At 41.1% G+C, this 14226-nt stretch overlaps 1 protein-coding gene across 5 annotated transcripts in view; it reads left to right on the forward strand.

Annotated features, from left to right (window-relative positions):
- KSR1 (kinase suppressor of ras 1) overlaps positions 1–14226 on the forward strand; it is a 67378-nt gene that overhangs the window by 46714 nt on the left and 6438 nt on the right. For 4 of the 5 annotated variants that reach the window (XM_040532440.1, XM_040532442.1, XM_040532444.1 and 1 more), the window contains 16 exons: positions 141–612; positions 2057–2061; positions 3860–3920; positions 5012–5095; positions 5668–5729; positions 5834–5940; positions 6246–6414; positions 7673–7714; positions 8576–8630; positions 8909–8954; positions 10041–10420; positions 11264–11360; positions 12161–12294; positions 12710–12841; positions 13148–13283; positions 13642–13775. In XM_040532440.1, the coding sequence (XP_040388374.1) occupies positions 141–612; positions 2057–2061; positions 3860–3920; positions 5012–5095; positions 5668–5729; positions 5834–5940; positions 6246–6414; positions 7673–7714; positions 8576–8630; positions 8909–8954; positions 10041–10420; positions 11264–11360; positions 12161–12294; positions 12710–12841; positions 13148–13283; positions 13642–13775 (2116 nt within the window). The remainder of the gene's footprint in view (positions 1–140; positions 613–2056; positions 2062–3859; positions 3921–5011; positions 5096–5667; positions 5730–5833; positions 5941–6245; positions 6415–7672; positions 7715–8575; positions 8631–8908; positions 8955–10040; positions 10421–11263; positions 11361–12160; positions 12295–12709; positions 12842–13147; positions 13284–13641; positions 13776–14226) is intronic. The other variant, XM_040532441.1, reaches the window with a different exon arrangement.

Genomic DNA, 14226 nt, shown 5'->3' on the forward strand with positions numbered 1-14226 from the left:
GCCCATCTTACAACATAAGACCTCCTTTAAGCTTTGAGATACAGTTAGGAAACAGCCGCTCGTAATTTAAAGTCACTGTATACATTTACCAGCTTTTTTATTTTTATTCCAAATCTAACATTGCTGTGGTTGCTGGACAGGTGGGGAGTTAAAAGACGATGTGCTGATGAATCTTCCTGAGGCACGGCGAGAGAACAGCGCTACAAACATGACCGAGTCCCCTGGCTCCTCTGCACCTGCACGGACTCACGCTGCACTGAACCTTCCCAAGGGCAATAGCCAGCAGGCACGGTCTGTGTCAGTGTCTACAATCACGTCTTCAGATTCTCTCTCCTCCAGTCACGGACCTTCAATCTATGCAGATAACCTCCTGGACCCTTTTGCCTTCCCTGCACACAGTGGAAGGTTAACACCAAGGACTCCTCATAGCATCACCATCACTCCCCCAACCACGCCTCAAGCGAAGAGGCGACATAAGTTGAAGCCACCACGGACTCCTCCTCCTCCTTGCCGGAAGGTTTTTCAACTGCTACCTAACTTTCCAGCCCTCACAAGGAGCAAGTCCCACGAATCACAGTTGGGAAACAGGATAGATGATGTTCCCCCAATAAAGTAAGTGTGATACTTCCTTCCCCACAGGCATTGCTGGGCTTTATTCATCCCAAAGGGCATTCAGTGCTGCAGGTGCGATGCTGTGTAAAAGATCTGGTGTCCAGTTACCTGACTGCGGTTTCACTGTGGTCTTACAATCTGTATCAGTGGGATATTCTAAGATAACCACAAAACCATCTTAACTGTACTTTATTTGAAATTTTACCTGCTGGGGAGGTTGGGATGACTGCTGCTATTAAAGGGCCCTGCCAAATTTTCTCAGATATCTAATAGCTAATTCCACATCCTATCATTCTTTTTTGACCTTAAATGTTCCTCACAGTTCAGGTGGCTAGTGTCCTTTTATGTTTTATCTTAAGATGTGTTTTAGCTGCTAGTGTGAGCTTTAAAACATCTGTCTATATGACAACTATACCTCCACAAAAAGACAAATGGTCTTAGGCTATATATTTATTTTTTTTGGACTGATCCAGGCTTTGAGATGCACTTTGTTGGGGGACAGGTGGGATGAAAGGTATTTATCTAATTTAATTTAACTAATAGTTGAAACCAGGAAACAAATGTGTCTTCCAGAGACTCTGGCTATCTCTAAACATTGCAGAAACTTAGATCAGCATCCAAATTCTCCAGCTGGCAGTGGACCACTATGACTTAAATAACACTGACCTCCTGGAAGAGTTCAGAGAGTCTGTCCTACTCAGGACCTCCTTGCCAAAAATACACTTTTAGATAGGGGAAACTAGCCTAGCTCAGAATGGAGCTGAGATTTGGAATGGAGCTGAGGGTGGACAGCAAAGTGTGTTCTTTTGATGCTGCAGTACTGGACTGCCGGCTGACTGACACGAAGGAATTCATTGTAAATGTGGGACCTAGTAAGCAGTACAGTACTCCTTCACATTTTGAGTGCATATGAAGTATACACTAAAATGTACAGATTGCCAGGCCTCTAAACGTAGCAAGTGGTTTCCATTTAAGAATGGGTGAAGTGTGACCTTGAACTGAAAAGACCTGTGGCCAACACACTGCTTTGTATTGAAAGTCAGTTGTATGAACCTGTTTCTGCTGTGATACAGGTCCTATTGGTAAGAGTGATAGGAGGTGCAAAATATGGCACTTTGTTGATTTAGACCCTGCCATGTGGAGCCTTCCAGCTGTCTGAGTTGTACAGTCCCATTCACACGTCACATCTGCAAGCCAAAATTCAGGTGCACTCTTGTATGCTCCGCTCCTGGGCTGGAGCTGGGGCTCTGCCTAGCAAAGCGTAGTATTTGTAGGCAGGCAAATACTGGCTATGGAGTGACTTCAAGAAAAGGTGCAAAACCAGAGTTGTTTGTAAATCCAATGTCAAAGGCTGCAGGAAAGTGTTTCTGCTCTAGCAAAGTGTGTATCCTGTCATGTGAATATAGATGTCTTAAAAAAAACAAATTTCTTTTCTGTTCTCTAGGTTCGGTAAGAGATTTTTACAGGGTTGTCTTCATTTCATTGACTGGGAGAGAAGAACCTGTCCTTGCCAACTACCTGCAGTATGATCATCTCTGTGCAGCCTTTGGAGGTCCTCACGAGGGCCTTGTATCCCAGAGTTTGTTAACTTTAACAGGAACTTGGCCAGCTGAAGAACTGCAGGATGCTTACAGGGTCTTTGTATCTGGTACTTCTTCAGATAACAAAAGAAAGGAAAGGGAATGCTGATGTTTAGAGGGTTAAAGCGAGGGGTTTGTGTGTAATTGCTTGTCTGTGACCTCAGAACAGATACTGGTGTCCCTTGGTACTAGAAATAACTTCATATCTAACCATTTGTCTTTGGATAGTGTCTTCGGATATTCACTGCCAAGTATCTCTGTATTGAAATTAGACGCTTGTGTGCAACTTTTTGAGAAACGCTCCAATGCGTTCCTAAATGTAGAACACTTCCTCTGATGTTGATGAGTCTATTAACACATTTAAGGGTCTACAGGACTAGGACTTGTGCTTTTATCCAGTAATGTATCAATGCCATTTGGTGTTTTATCTCTCCTGATGAGACTGCATGCATCTCATTTGCTGATTTTCTGATCCTGTTGGGACTGCATGCATTTATCTAATGGCCTTTAAAACAAAAATCCCAGGAATTACTTTTAGAAATGAAAAAGCATAAAGAGAAAAAATCTAAAATGAAGATGTAAGCAGAAGTCTGAGCATTTCTCTGTGGAGACTGATGGAATTTATGCAATAAATAAAAAAGGCATAAGAAACAATTCAAACAAATTAAGACTTTGCTGCTTCTGTGCATGTAGTCATATTGTCTGTTTTAAAAATTATGCTGTAGGCTCTTTTAAGTCCCATTAAATTCCGAACTTTGTTACATTCCTTTTAAGTAATGGTTTAGACATCTTAACTGATATGATGATTAATGCACGATTAATTAATTGTGGTTTGGATGTTCACGCTAGCTCAGCAATATTCCTTGGAAAAACAGCTAGTGATTCCAGCCTTTTCTTAAGATGCAGAAGACCACAGATGCCTTAAGTTCACTGGAGTGATGATAAAAGAGAATTTGGTGCCATCTAGGGCCAAAGAGAGAAAGTGTCTTTTTGTAAGCCTTGAGAGTGTCCAGTCTTGAAGCTGTGTTGCTGCCTACAGATTGAGTTTTCTCCAGATTTGTAACATGGCTATAGATTTAATTCAGGAAATATGCCAGAGTCTTAATATTTGAGAGGTCTTAAGAAACTTTGTGGTATAACCACTGGAGCACTGGACTGGGATTTTGGAGTCTAGGTCTCCTTTTCTGCATTTATTGGCTAGCTAAGTGATCCAACCTAGATCATTTTATTCTTCTGGGTCACACTGGCTCTGCCTATGAAATGGTGATAATAATTTTCAGTGTAAAAGAATACTCTGACACCGCATGAAAAGCGGGTGATGGTATTTGTGGTAAACCAATTGAAAGTATGCTATTGTCCACTTTGTTTTGAGAATGGCCTAGACCTAATCAGATGGACTTCTGTAATCCCTAAATATAAAACATAATGATTTAACAAAAGGAAGGAAGAATTATGATTCCACCACCAAATCTTACCTTAAACTGCCTCCATGTGAAACGAAATAAAAGAGTAGTATCTGGTAGTTTTACCACAGTAGGCAAACCAATCTCAGCTGTACTCCTAGTGGAGTCCTGGCTACTAGTTCTTATGTATAAGTGTTTACATCCAGACTTGTAGGCATGCTGGTGACTAATACGTCCCTAAAACATCCTTTTGTTCTCCATCAGAACTCTCCCAAGGATCCCCTCAAACAGTACGAAGAGATTTTGGCTTAGCTGTAACACACAGGTAAGCAACACACGCTGTGGAAGCCACAAAGGGAAGGGGTCAGACCAGGCCAGCTTCCTATTTAACGTGTTTGTAGAAGGGAGGACTGTTATTAGATGGGCTTGAAGTTGGGTTGAGCACCTCATTTCTCAAGTTCAGCCATTACTCTGTATTTCATATCCATCTGTTTTTAATGTCTCTGATGTGTCCAGCCCCGGAAATCTTTTTTACAAAACCAATTGATTTGCGGTTCCACAGTGACTAATGTACCAGCAGTGGTAGTGTTTTGGGGGGCGGGGGGGGGTGTCATGTCCAGGGTGATAGGAGCAAGTAAGAGAAATATGTAACAATGCCTTTTCTAAAACACTTCTACCCTTACAAATGAAAGGTAAGCTTATTCTTCCTTCCTGTGTGGAAAGAGCATTTCCTTTTTTCTTCCTAGTAGCTTCCTCCCTTCCCCCTTCCCAAATCCAAAGCGAAACTGGGCCAGCTGGTACTAATGCCAAACAAACCTATCTGTTTGGTTTTTTGGTAAAGGGAATAATGCTCTCGGAGCCACCACCGCACGCACCATAGGCTGGGTCCCAGTTCTAGGAAGGTGCATTTAACCAGCAGCATGTGACATCCCACTGACCTGAAAGGGGTCAGCACCTGGTGGGCAGTGCGTGCCTGCAGGCTGGACTTACACATGGGGTGTGCTGGCTGCCCTCTCTGAGCACCTGCTTGTTTCACAAGGCAAAGCTCACAGTTTGAGCTGCTTTTATGGAAAGAGGTGATATTCTATCGCTTGGGTGTCTTTGTATGGGGCTGCAGAACTGCAATCTGCTATGTCTTGCTAAGTTGGGATTTTGAGGACCTTTTGATACATGTGTTCATGTACACCCTGTCTCCATAGTCAGGGACATCCCTGAGCACCTCTCAGCCCTGTTTCAATAATAAAGGGCTAGCAACAGTTCAGCAGAATTGATGCCAGCCTTCTTTCAGTTGCTCTTGATCAGAAAAATTAAGAAGTCTTTTACATAACACTACTTGCCCCTTTCAGAAGATACTAAAGGAGTGTGGCCTGTCCGTAACTACCGACAAACATACATTCCCCTCTTCTCTCTGCTTAGGTTCTCTACAAAGTCTTGGTTATCTCAGATTTGCCAAGTCTGTCAGAAAAGCATGATGTTTGGGGTGAAGTGTAAGTACTGCAGGTAAGCACACAGAGATGATCTCTAACGTAACAAGTATCTCAAGATGTGATGCAGTATTAACTGTGGCATCGCTTTTTGTTTCAGTCAAACTGGCAATAGGATGCTTTGCATGACTTATGCTTAGGTTGGGAGCCTGACGTGGAGGAATCAAATTTAGTTCCCTGCCACAGGATTCGTACCTGATAATGGACAAATCTTGTAGTGGGAACTGGATACCTAAATAACAGCAAGGCCTTGGTTTCGATTCTCTGTCAAATTCTGAAAGTCCAGAATGTTGAAAATTTAGCAGTTCCCTGTCGTAGGACGGGAGTCAGTGAAGATAACTCTATTAGAAATAAATGATTTCTAGATATGATAGATATGATTTCTTAGATACTAAGATGTCTACCTACCTTTCATTAGCCTAATGGTATACATAACAGGATTCTTCATATAAATGTATCGCCTGCTTTGGGGCCCAGAGCTTTCCAGAACTCTCTTTGAGATTAGCATAAGTAGTACAAATTAAGGGTAGGCTTCCTCTTTTGGGGAAAGAACAAGTTGCTATTTAACATTTAATGTTTCTCTTTTAGGTTAAAATGTCACAACAAATGTACTAAAGAGGCACCTGCTTGCAGAATATCCTTCCTCCCCAGTAAGTTTTCTACAGATTCTTAGCACTTCAGTGTAACTGATGGTATCATGAGGACAAGTCTGATTTAAAGCTTTTTTTCCTCCCTTCTCCAATCTGTTTTTCAGTAACCAAAATAAGGAGAACAGAGTCTGTCCCTTCTGATATCAATAATCCAGTAGACAGACCAACAGAACCACAGTTTGGAACTCTTCCCAAAGCACTAACTAAAAAGGTACGTGGTGACAAAAGTGAGTCTTCTGCCTGTAAGTCACTGGGGAGCTACAATAAGGAGAGGTCACAGTAGTACCTTGCTGGTTGGAGCAAGAATGGCACCTTGATGCAAAGAGACTTTGGGATGTGATGTTTCCAGCATGTAAAACATTGGATGCGCACAGCTCCAGCCCCCCCTACTCACTTAAAGAAACTATGCTATGATTGAGGCTAGGGACAGCTTTCCTTTCTCTGTTGTTCAGTAAACATTGAGGGGAATTCTGTATTTTTGTTGTTTACTCAGTAACAATTTTTCTTGCTTTCCAGGAGCATCCAACAGCAATAAATCATCTGGACTCCAGCAGTAATCCCTCTTCTACAACCTCTTCTACACCATCTTCTCCAGCACCTTTCCAGTCTTCCAATCCTCCTAGTGCAACACCTCCCCCAAATCCGTCTCCCATGGGCCAGAGGGATGGACGATTTAACTTCCCAGGTAAGCCCATCTCTTTCAGGAGAAAAACTCTGCGGAGATGAAAAAGGCATCTATGCAAGCAGAGGCTAACCACGACTTTTTAAGTAGTTTCAGGTTTCTGAATATATAGTTGTCTTATGCAAAGTTTGAAAGTGTGTTCTGATACCTGATAAAAGGAAATGCTCTGCTTTTAGAAGTTTTAAAGTTGTATCAGCAAGATACCTTTGCAGAAGACAAATTATTGAGGAGTGCCGGTACCTTTCTTACATGATACAGTCTTTCTGCTTTCCTTTTCTTTGAAGAGTACTAAAAAAAAACCAGCAATGCTCTTTTTTCTTCCCTTTTCTTATTGTATTGTAAAATGCATGCTGCCTGCTTTATGATTTAAAGCCTCTGGTGACCAAGTAAGCAAGCTGATTGCTAGAACAAAACATTAAAATGAGAACTGGGATGAATTACTTTTATCACTATCTTCCAAAAGATAACCAACAGTCAACACTCATTTTTAGAACATCCAACAGATGTGTATTGTGAAAATAATTTACTCCACATACTTTACAGACTAAGAACCCAAATGTGCAGTCTTTACTAAAGCTGATAGAGGCAAGACTTACATAGTGAGAACAAACCTAATTCCTTCTATCTGGAAATGAAGTCACATGCTGCTCAGTAGCTGCTGCATCTAGCCTTTAATACTGCTGTATTTTGCATCAAACGTTTGATCTGTGAGTGAAAGTTGCTGTTCTTGCCTACTTGTAAGGAGCAGAAGCAGTGCCAGTTTAGTGCAAGGTTTCTACTGCAACTACTTTGTATTAGGACATATAATTCAAATTCATTGAGATTAAAAAAATAAATGCTTGCAAATGGCTCAGAGCTTTGCCTCTCTGCACGCGTCTTGGAAAAGCTGAAGTTGAAGAAATAAGAAAAGATTGAAGCACCAGCTTTTATCCAGGCCTGCCTTTTAGCATCCCTAGGTTCTCTAAGTTTGCTTCTGCCACTTCAAGTCCGAACGTATTGTTTTCCCACCAGACTGTAAGCTTATCGGTAACATAGCTTTGATTTGATAGGTATCGTCTGTCTTAGTCTTTGAAAGATGCATGTGCTAAAATTCACCCCCCTCAAGCAGGCTGATTGTTAATCTACTAATCTGTTAAACAATGACTTGGGACTAATTCAGTGAATGCATATGGGACACTTGCTGATGATCCTCTAACTTGTTTTGTTGTTTTTTTCCCTTCCTCGTAATTTTTTTTGCTGTCCTTTTATTAAAAAAAAAAAGCTGCCTACTACATTCAGCATAGACAACAATTTATCTTCCCAGGTGAGTTGATTGTTTTAATTCTACTAACCAGCTTCTGCTGCCAAAAAGTAACTTTTTTGTAAAATTCTGCATGTTACCCAAGAATGATAATTCTGCTTTTGGGAAAAGAAAAAAAAGTATGCAATACAAGTAAAATTTTTTCTTATCTCAATATATAGTTCAGGCCACTCTGTCCTTGTATTTAGGTACAACTTCTAATATTCAGTTGTAAAACAACAGATTTCTACTATGGGATTCTATACACAGCTGTGTTTTTTCTTCCAAAAAGGATAACTTTTAGGGTTATATGCTTAGTATAAATGGGCCCAAAGTTCAAGAGTGCTTGAGTTCACCTTTATGAACAGATTTTCTTGCCCCTGGGATTTAAGAATGATGCAACACAATTCATATTTGGATTTACACGTGCAAACTCTTTTCTTAGTCACTTAGTTCATAAACCCTTAGAAACAGCTTGTTTGTTTCCAGAGTGAGAGTTGGTAATGTAGGATGCCAGGTATACTCGACATTTGTGAAGGATTTGCAACTCAAGTTGAGTTTTCTGTGCATTGGTGATGCTGGTTGTACTGGGTACAGTTGGAATGCATGACCTGCAGGAAAAGATGAAACCAAATGCCCCAGTTCTGTGAGGATATATAGGTAAGTGAATGTGAAGGAGACTGGAGCTGGTAATACACAGCTATGTAAGTACTAGGAAAGATTAGGATGGTTTTTAATGAGTAGATGTATAAAATCCTATGGTCAGAGGTTGAATTTATTTTCTAATTCCTAAATCAGAAGCAAATACCTGTTATTGTAATGTTAAAATTTCAGATCAATAAGAGATCTAAGTGTAAAATATGTAGCATTTTTTTGTTTTCCCAGAAATTCCCAGTCCTGCACAAGTAGCACAGCCTTCAGAAACAGCTGCAGACACTAAGTAAGTATTGTTTCTAATTCTTTTACTTCTGTAGTGTTTACCTGATAATCTTCAGATCTTACTCTCTTAATTGCCACAGTAAGCTTAAAAAGTCCTTACCTTTTAAGTGGAGCAGTAATTCTATTTTCCTTTGACCTACTATAGTGCTATCAAAATCTGTTTTCTATTTACTACTTCTCACTACTTATTCCACTAATGGCATAGGTAGCAGCCCACTTTTCTAACTCAGGTGGATATGCAAACGTTACTGTCATTGTAAATCTGTCTTCTCTTGCTAGAGCTGAAGAACAGCCAGATGCAGATGGAGTTGAATGTGAAGCAGAGGTAGGCTTTCTGGTTTGCCCTTGCGTACAATCAGAGATGGCACGTTGAAGTAAAACATAAAATTTGTGGCTATGGAACTGCAGGTGTAGACTAGCTGGGCCTTACCTCAGTTCCACCGATCTGTCTGTACTGCAAAGATCTCAACTGAAAACTCATGATTTCTGTAGCTAGGCTGAAACAATGAAGTATTTGTAACAAAAAACAACTTTTTTCTAGTTGGGCTAAGATGATATTTTTCAAATGTCTGGCTCACTCAATTTGGTGCAGCTGCTTTTACGTTACAAGAGCTGCAGGCCTGCTGCTGGAGTTACAAGGTCTAAGTACTCTGCAGACCTCAAATCTGGAAGTACTGCATGTGTACGTGCTTCCAGTGTTCAGGTTAGCTCATGGTAAATCCTGCAAGCACAATCCATAAGATTGTGTGATTTCTTTAGTGCCTAAGCACACGTTCCACTGGCAGTATGGACACTGAAATGGGCTTCTTCTATTCTTCTTCTATTGGTAAACCAATAGAGATAGAATCAATGATTTCAGCACAAATTACTGGATTCTGTGTCAAGCTTACTGATTTTTTTGGAGCAAGTCTAACAGGACAATTTTAGTAATCTCAAAAAAAAAAAAAAAAAAACAACAACCAAACAAAAACAAAAAATCACACCATGACCACCAACAGCAACATAAGAAAAAAGAAGAAACACCACAAACTCAAAAATCACCACCCCACATTTGTTTGGAGAGTGAAGTGGTTTTCGAGGCTTCCTTTTGGAATGGTCTCTAGCATTTTTTCATTCACTGAAGGGCCAAATCCTGAGTGACGTTGAGCCCCTAGATGTTGGTGCTGGTTCTAGAAGTTTAACTCAATGGGATAAAGCCTTTCGTGTCTTCACCGGCACACGGACATACAGAAGATGTCTTTTGTAGCTTTCTGAAATGGCTTTGTCCTATGAAGCACATCTTTGAGCCGTAGTCAAGTATGTACATCCAACCCCGTGAAGTCCTCTCAGAACAGCCTCTGTCGCTGGCTGGTAGGCTGCTTTGTCCCTCAGGTGGGACTCTCAGCACAGGTTTTTCTCTTTATATACACAGGTGGAAGAACCAGAGAGTAATAAATCAGAACCCGAAGATGATGAGGACGAGGTGGAAGATCTGCCAAACAGGCGGCCACGCTTGCAAGGGATGATTTATCGCAAACCTAGCCAGACCAGCGTCTACCTGCAAGAATGGGACATTCCCTTTGAACAGATTGAACTAGGGGATCCTATCGGCCAAGGGCGATGGGGGAAGGTTCACAAGGGGAAATGGCATGGAGAAGTAGCCATCAGGCTGTTGGAGATAGATGGGAACAATCAGGATCATCTCAAGCTCTTTAAAAAGGAGGTGATGAATTATAGACAGACCCGGCATGAGAACGTGGTGCTTTTCATGGGAGCATGCATGAACCCTCCTCATTTAGCAATCATCACCAGGTGAGGTTATAGCACCGTATTTCAGTATTACTATACATATTTATTTACTGCTAATAGTAATAATATAGAATACATTTCTATAATTATATAAATTATATATTTGCATAACAAATAAAGTATTTATGGTATTATATAAATATATTATAGTTTAAAATAATATATAAAAAATCTGGAACAAGCTGTTCCTCTCATCTACTTCCAGATGCATCCAATTCAGCACAGTGGCAATAAAACAGTGTGTGAAGTTGATAATACAACAGTTATTGATCTTTTCTGTTCCTTTTAGAGACTCTTGCTGATTAGGCAAGAATATTACTATTTTTCTCTCCTCTTCTGTCTTCAGTATTTTGTTGATATTAGGATTATTTAGCCCCTAGATAACAGCTTTTGGGGATGTTCATATGAAGGCTGAATTTACGTCAGGCCAACAGGATGCCACTCATAGTTTGGCAAGGAGGTACTTAGTCATTTCTAGTTGTCAGTTCCAAAGGAAGTTTCCTGCTTAATTGAGCAGTAGCCCCAGCAGAAGCAGGTGCTCAGGTTTTGAAAACTGGACTTCAGCTGTCAGAATAGCATAGCAAGAACTGGGCCTCTGAAGAAACACGTAAGCATTGGTTGTATATGCTTGAATGTGCTTTAACAGTGGCTCACCTGTACATGTATACACCCATACAGCTGTAAATCAATTGGGCCCTTAAAATTCTTTGAAATGGCATTTCCCGGCAGTTCAAGTAGGAGTGGGATTCTGTCAACATACGAAAACCAGTTGAGCATCCGGTGTTGATTTTTGTTTGCCTCCAACGTTTTAAAGGCATTTTTCAGGACTGTTCCTCTTTTCTGTAGCTTCTGCAAAGGAAGGACGCTTCATTCGTTTGTAAGGGACCCCAAGATATCCCTGGATATTAATAAAACCAGGCAGATAGCACAGGAGATCATTAAGGTAAGCATGTACATCCTGCTAACAGAGACATCTGCTTTGTGAGTAGTGCCTCAGCAAGAGCCTAGAAAATGCACAGCTGGGGTGGTTCAGTAGCTCTCAGTAGTCACACCTGTAACTTGCCACAGGGTGTTGTAGCAGGAAAAACTTGAAATTGGATAAAGAGAAGTGGGCAGTAAGTTAAGGACCTGAAAGGATAGAAATAGACCTTTTGCTTGCTAGTAAGGGGCTGGGGAGGGAGAATTTTGGTAAGGGGAACCATGAAGAAATGCATGACACATTTCCTAAGTTAATGCATTCTGAGGTAAACGTTATTTTCCCCCAGAGTTGCACAGTTTTCCAGTGCTTGCATTCAGTATTGCTCAATTGAAGTAACATTTCTAAAGCTGTTTCAGTGTTTCTGCTGAACTGAGCAGCATTTCTGCTGTTTTTCTTCCTGGCAGAAGTATCCTGTGATTTTAGTGAGCAAGCTTGTGTCAGTTGCTCATTGTTCTTACGCATACAGACTTCTTCAGAATTGTGAGTCCACAGGTGCTTAATGCTCTTCAAGTAAGAGTACCCTTCCAGCAGCCCTACTATGTAGAGGATGAAAAGCATTTCAGAGGATGAGCACGGAGCTAAAATCTCCTTGCAGACTTTCCCTGCACCCTTCCTGCATAAGTCAGACAGTTGCTGTGTCCCCATTTAAAATTCATTATTTATTCTGGAGTAAACGTGTGTTAGAAAGCAAAGCATGCCCAGTTAGAGACTTGTAAATAAGAAAAAAAAAAAAAAGACATCTCTGAATATAAACTTTTTCCTAGGGCATGGGCTATCTTCACGCCAAAGGGATTGTACATAAGGATCTGAAATCCAAGAATGTTTTCTATGATAATGGAAAAGTTGTGATCACTGACTTTGGATTATTTGGGATTTCAGGTGTGGTTCAGGAAGGAAGGTAGGTGGAGGTTTCAATGCTTTGGTCCACTTCTAGAGTGATAAGTAATGATCAAATAAGGAAACATTTTGATGCATTACACAGTACAAGTGAGGAGTATTGATTACTTTAGTACTTTAAAATGTTTTGCACTTTTTTTTGCAAGCAGAGTCCTTTCTACACATCCAGTAGCACACAGCTAGAAAGTTATATATGAACTAAGACTCTGAACAAAAATAACTTAAAGCCCAAGAGTGATCTGTAGAGTCAGGCCAACACTTGCATGTTTTTTTAATATATCTAGAAAAATAGAAAATGTTAGCCAAAACAAAACATTTCAGTAAATAAAGGCATTAGGCAAAGCATAGATATGAGCCATGTGCTGCTTCTTGCTTTACATAAGTGTTTCACTATGGCTTCTTTCTTTTGAACTCAGGAGGGAGAATGAATTGAAGCTGCCTCATGACTGGTTGTGCTACCTGGCCCCTGAAATTGTTCGTGAGATGGCCCCTGGCAAAGATGAAGACAAGCTACCTTTCTCCAAAGCTGCAGATATCTATGCTTTTGGGTAAGAGAGGAATACCTGAGAGTACCATGGGAGCATGCGAAACGAGATATGGCACAGACCTGAGCCCTGCCAGTCAGTGGTCCTCTTCTCTCAGACTGGGGATTTTAGCTAGGATGTATTTTCCTCACCCACTACAAAAGACATGGGCAGGACAGTTTGATAGGGAGGTGGGTAGGCTGGGAGGGATTTGCTGCACAGCTTTATACACCTTCCAGAGCTTATCTGAAGTAATTGGGACTGTGTCAGGGTTTTGCATCTTTCTCTTTAAGAGCGCGCAAAGCCTTGATTTGTCTGTTGATGTTGCAGGACTGTGTGGTATGAGCTCCAAGCAAGAGAATGGCCCTTCAAGAACCAGCCTGCAGAGGCACTCATCTGGCAGATTGGAAGTGGTGAAGGAGTGAAACAAGTCCTTGCAACTGTTAGTTTGGGGAAAGAAGTAAATGTAAGTACATCAGTTGCAGGAGTCCTTCCAAACAGCTGTTCACTGGGGATGCTGGAAAAGAGGGAGCTGCTGAAAGGGATTTATTTTACTCTTATTATAACCCTAAAGATAAAGGGCAGGAGAGAGAACAGGTTAGAATGAGACAGGTTAGATTCCAAGTCTCTTCCCATTATTGTCATATAGAAGTGGGCATCCACTGGTACACAGGATACTGTTTGATTATTAGAATGTCCAAAACGTCTGTTAAAAAGCAGCTCTAGCTGGGCTCCCACAAATCACACTGCTCAGTCAGTTGCTTGGTCTGAACAGTTGACATGTGAACTAAGTGGAGATAATGAGCCTGAAATATCCTTTGCAGGAAATTCTCTCAGCATGTTGGTCATTTGATCTCAGTGAGAGACCTAGCTTCACTGTCCTCATGGATATGCTTGAAAAACTGCCAAAATTGAATCGTCGTCTCTCCCATCCAGGGCATTTCTGGAAGTCTGCTGAGTGAGTATCTGCTGTTGTTGAGAATACTTGTGCTGCTCACAAACTGCTAACTGGTAATTCCTGTGCTTTATTTTGCCTTCCTGGGGTCTGTCAGCCCTTCAGTAGCAGAGTAACTGCATGCTGTTCTGCTTTTCTAGTTACTAGGGTACTATGCAATGAAATTTGCATGCACTTCAGACAGATAATTTCCTACTTCAACATATTCACCTCCCTCCTCCTGTAGATCATTTATCCAGCTTTGTTTGGCTTCAGAAAGTATCAACCAACATTATTGGAAACGGCCCACACTGACCAAAAAGTGATTAGAATTTCCTCTATAATGGCTGGTAGTGACTGAGAAAGGTCACCACCTTGTAACCCTCCTAAAGGGATGTATAGGAAAAAAACAGACTTCCCTCCCTTTCCTCCCCCCCTTTATGGAAGACTCCCCAGTTCACACAGGCAGATAAAG

Source organism: Cygnus olor, chromosome 20 (genome assembly GCF_009769625.2).
Source record: "Cygnus olor isolate bCygOlo1 chromosome 20, bCygOlo1.pri.v2, whole genome shotgun sequence".
In the NCBI taxonomy this organism is placed as follows: Eukaryota; Metazoa; Chordata; class Aves; order Anseriformes; family Anatidae; genus Cygnus; species Cygnus olor.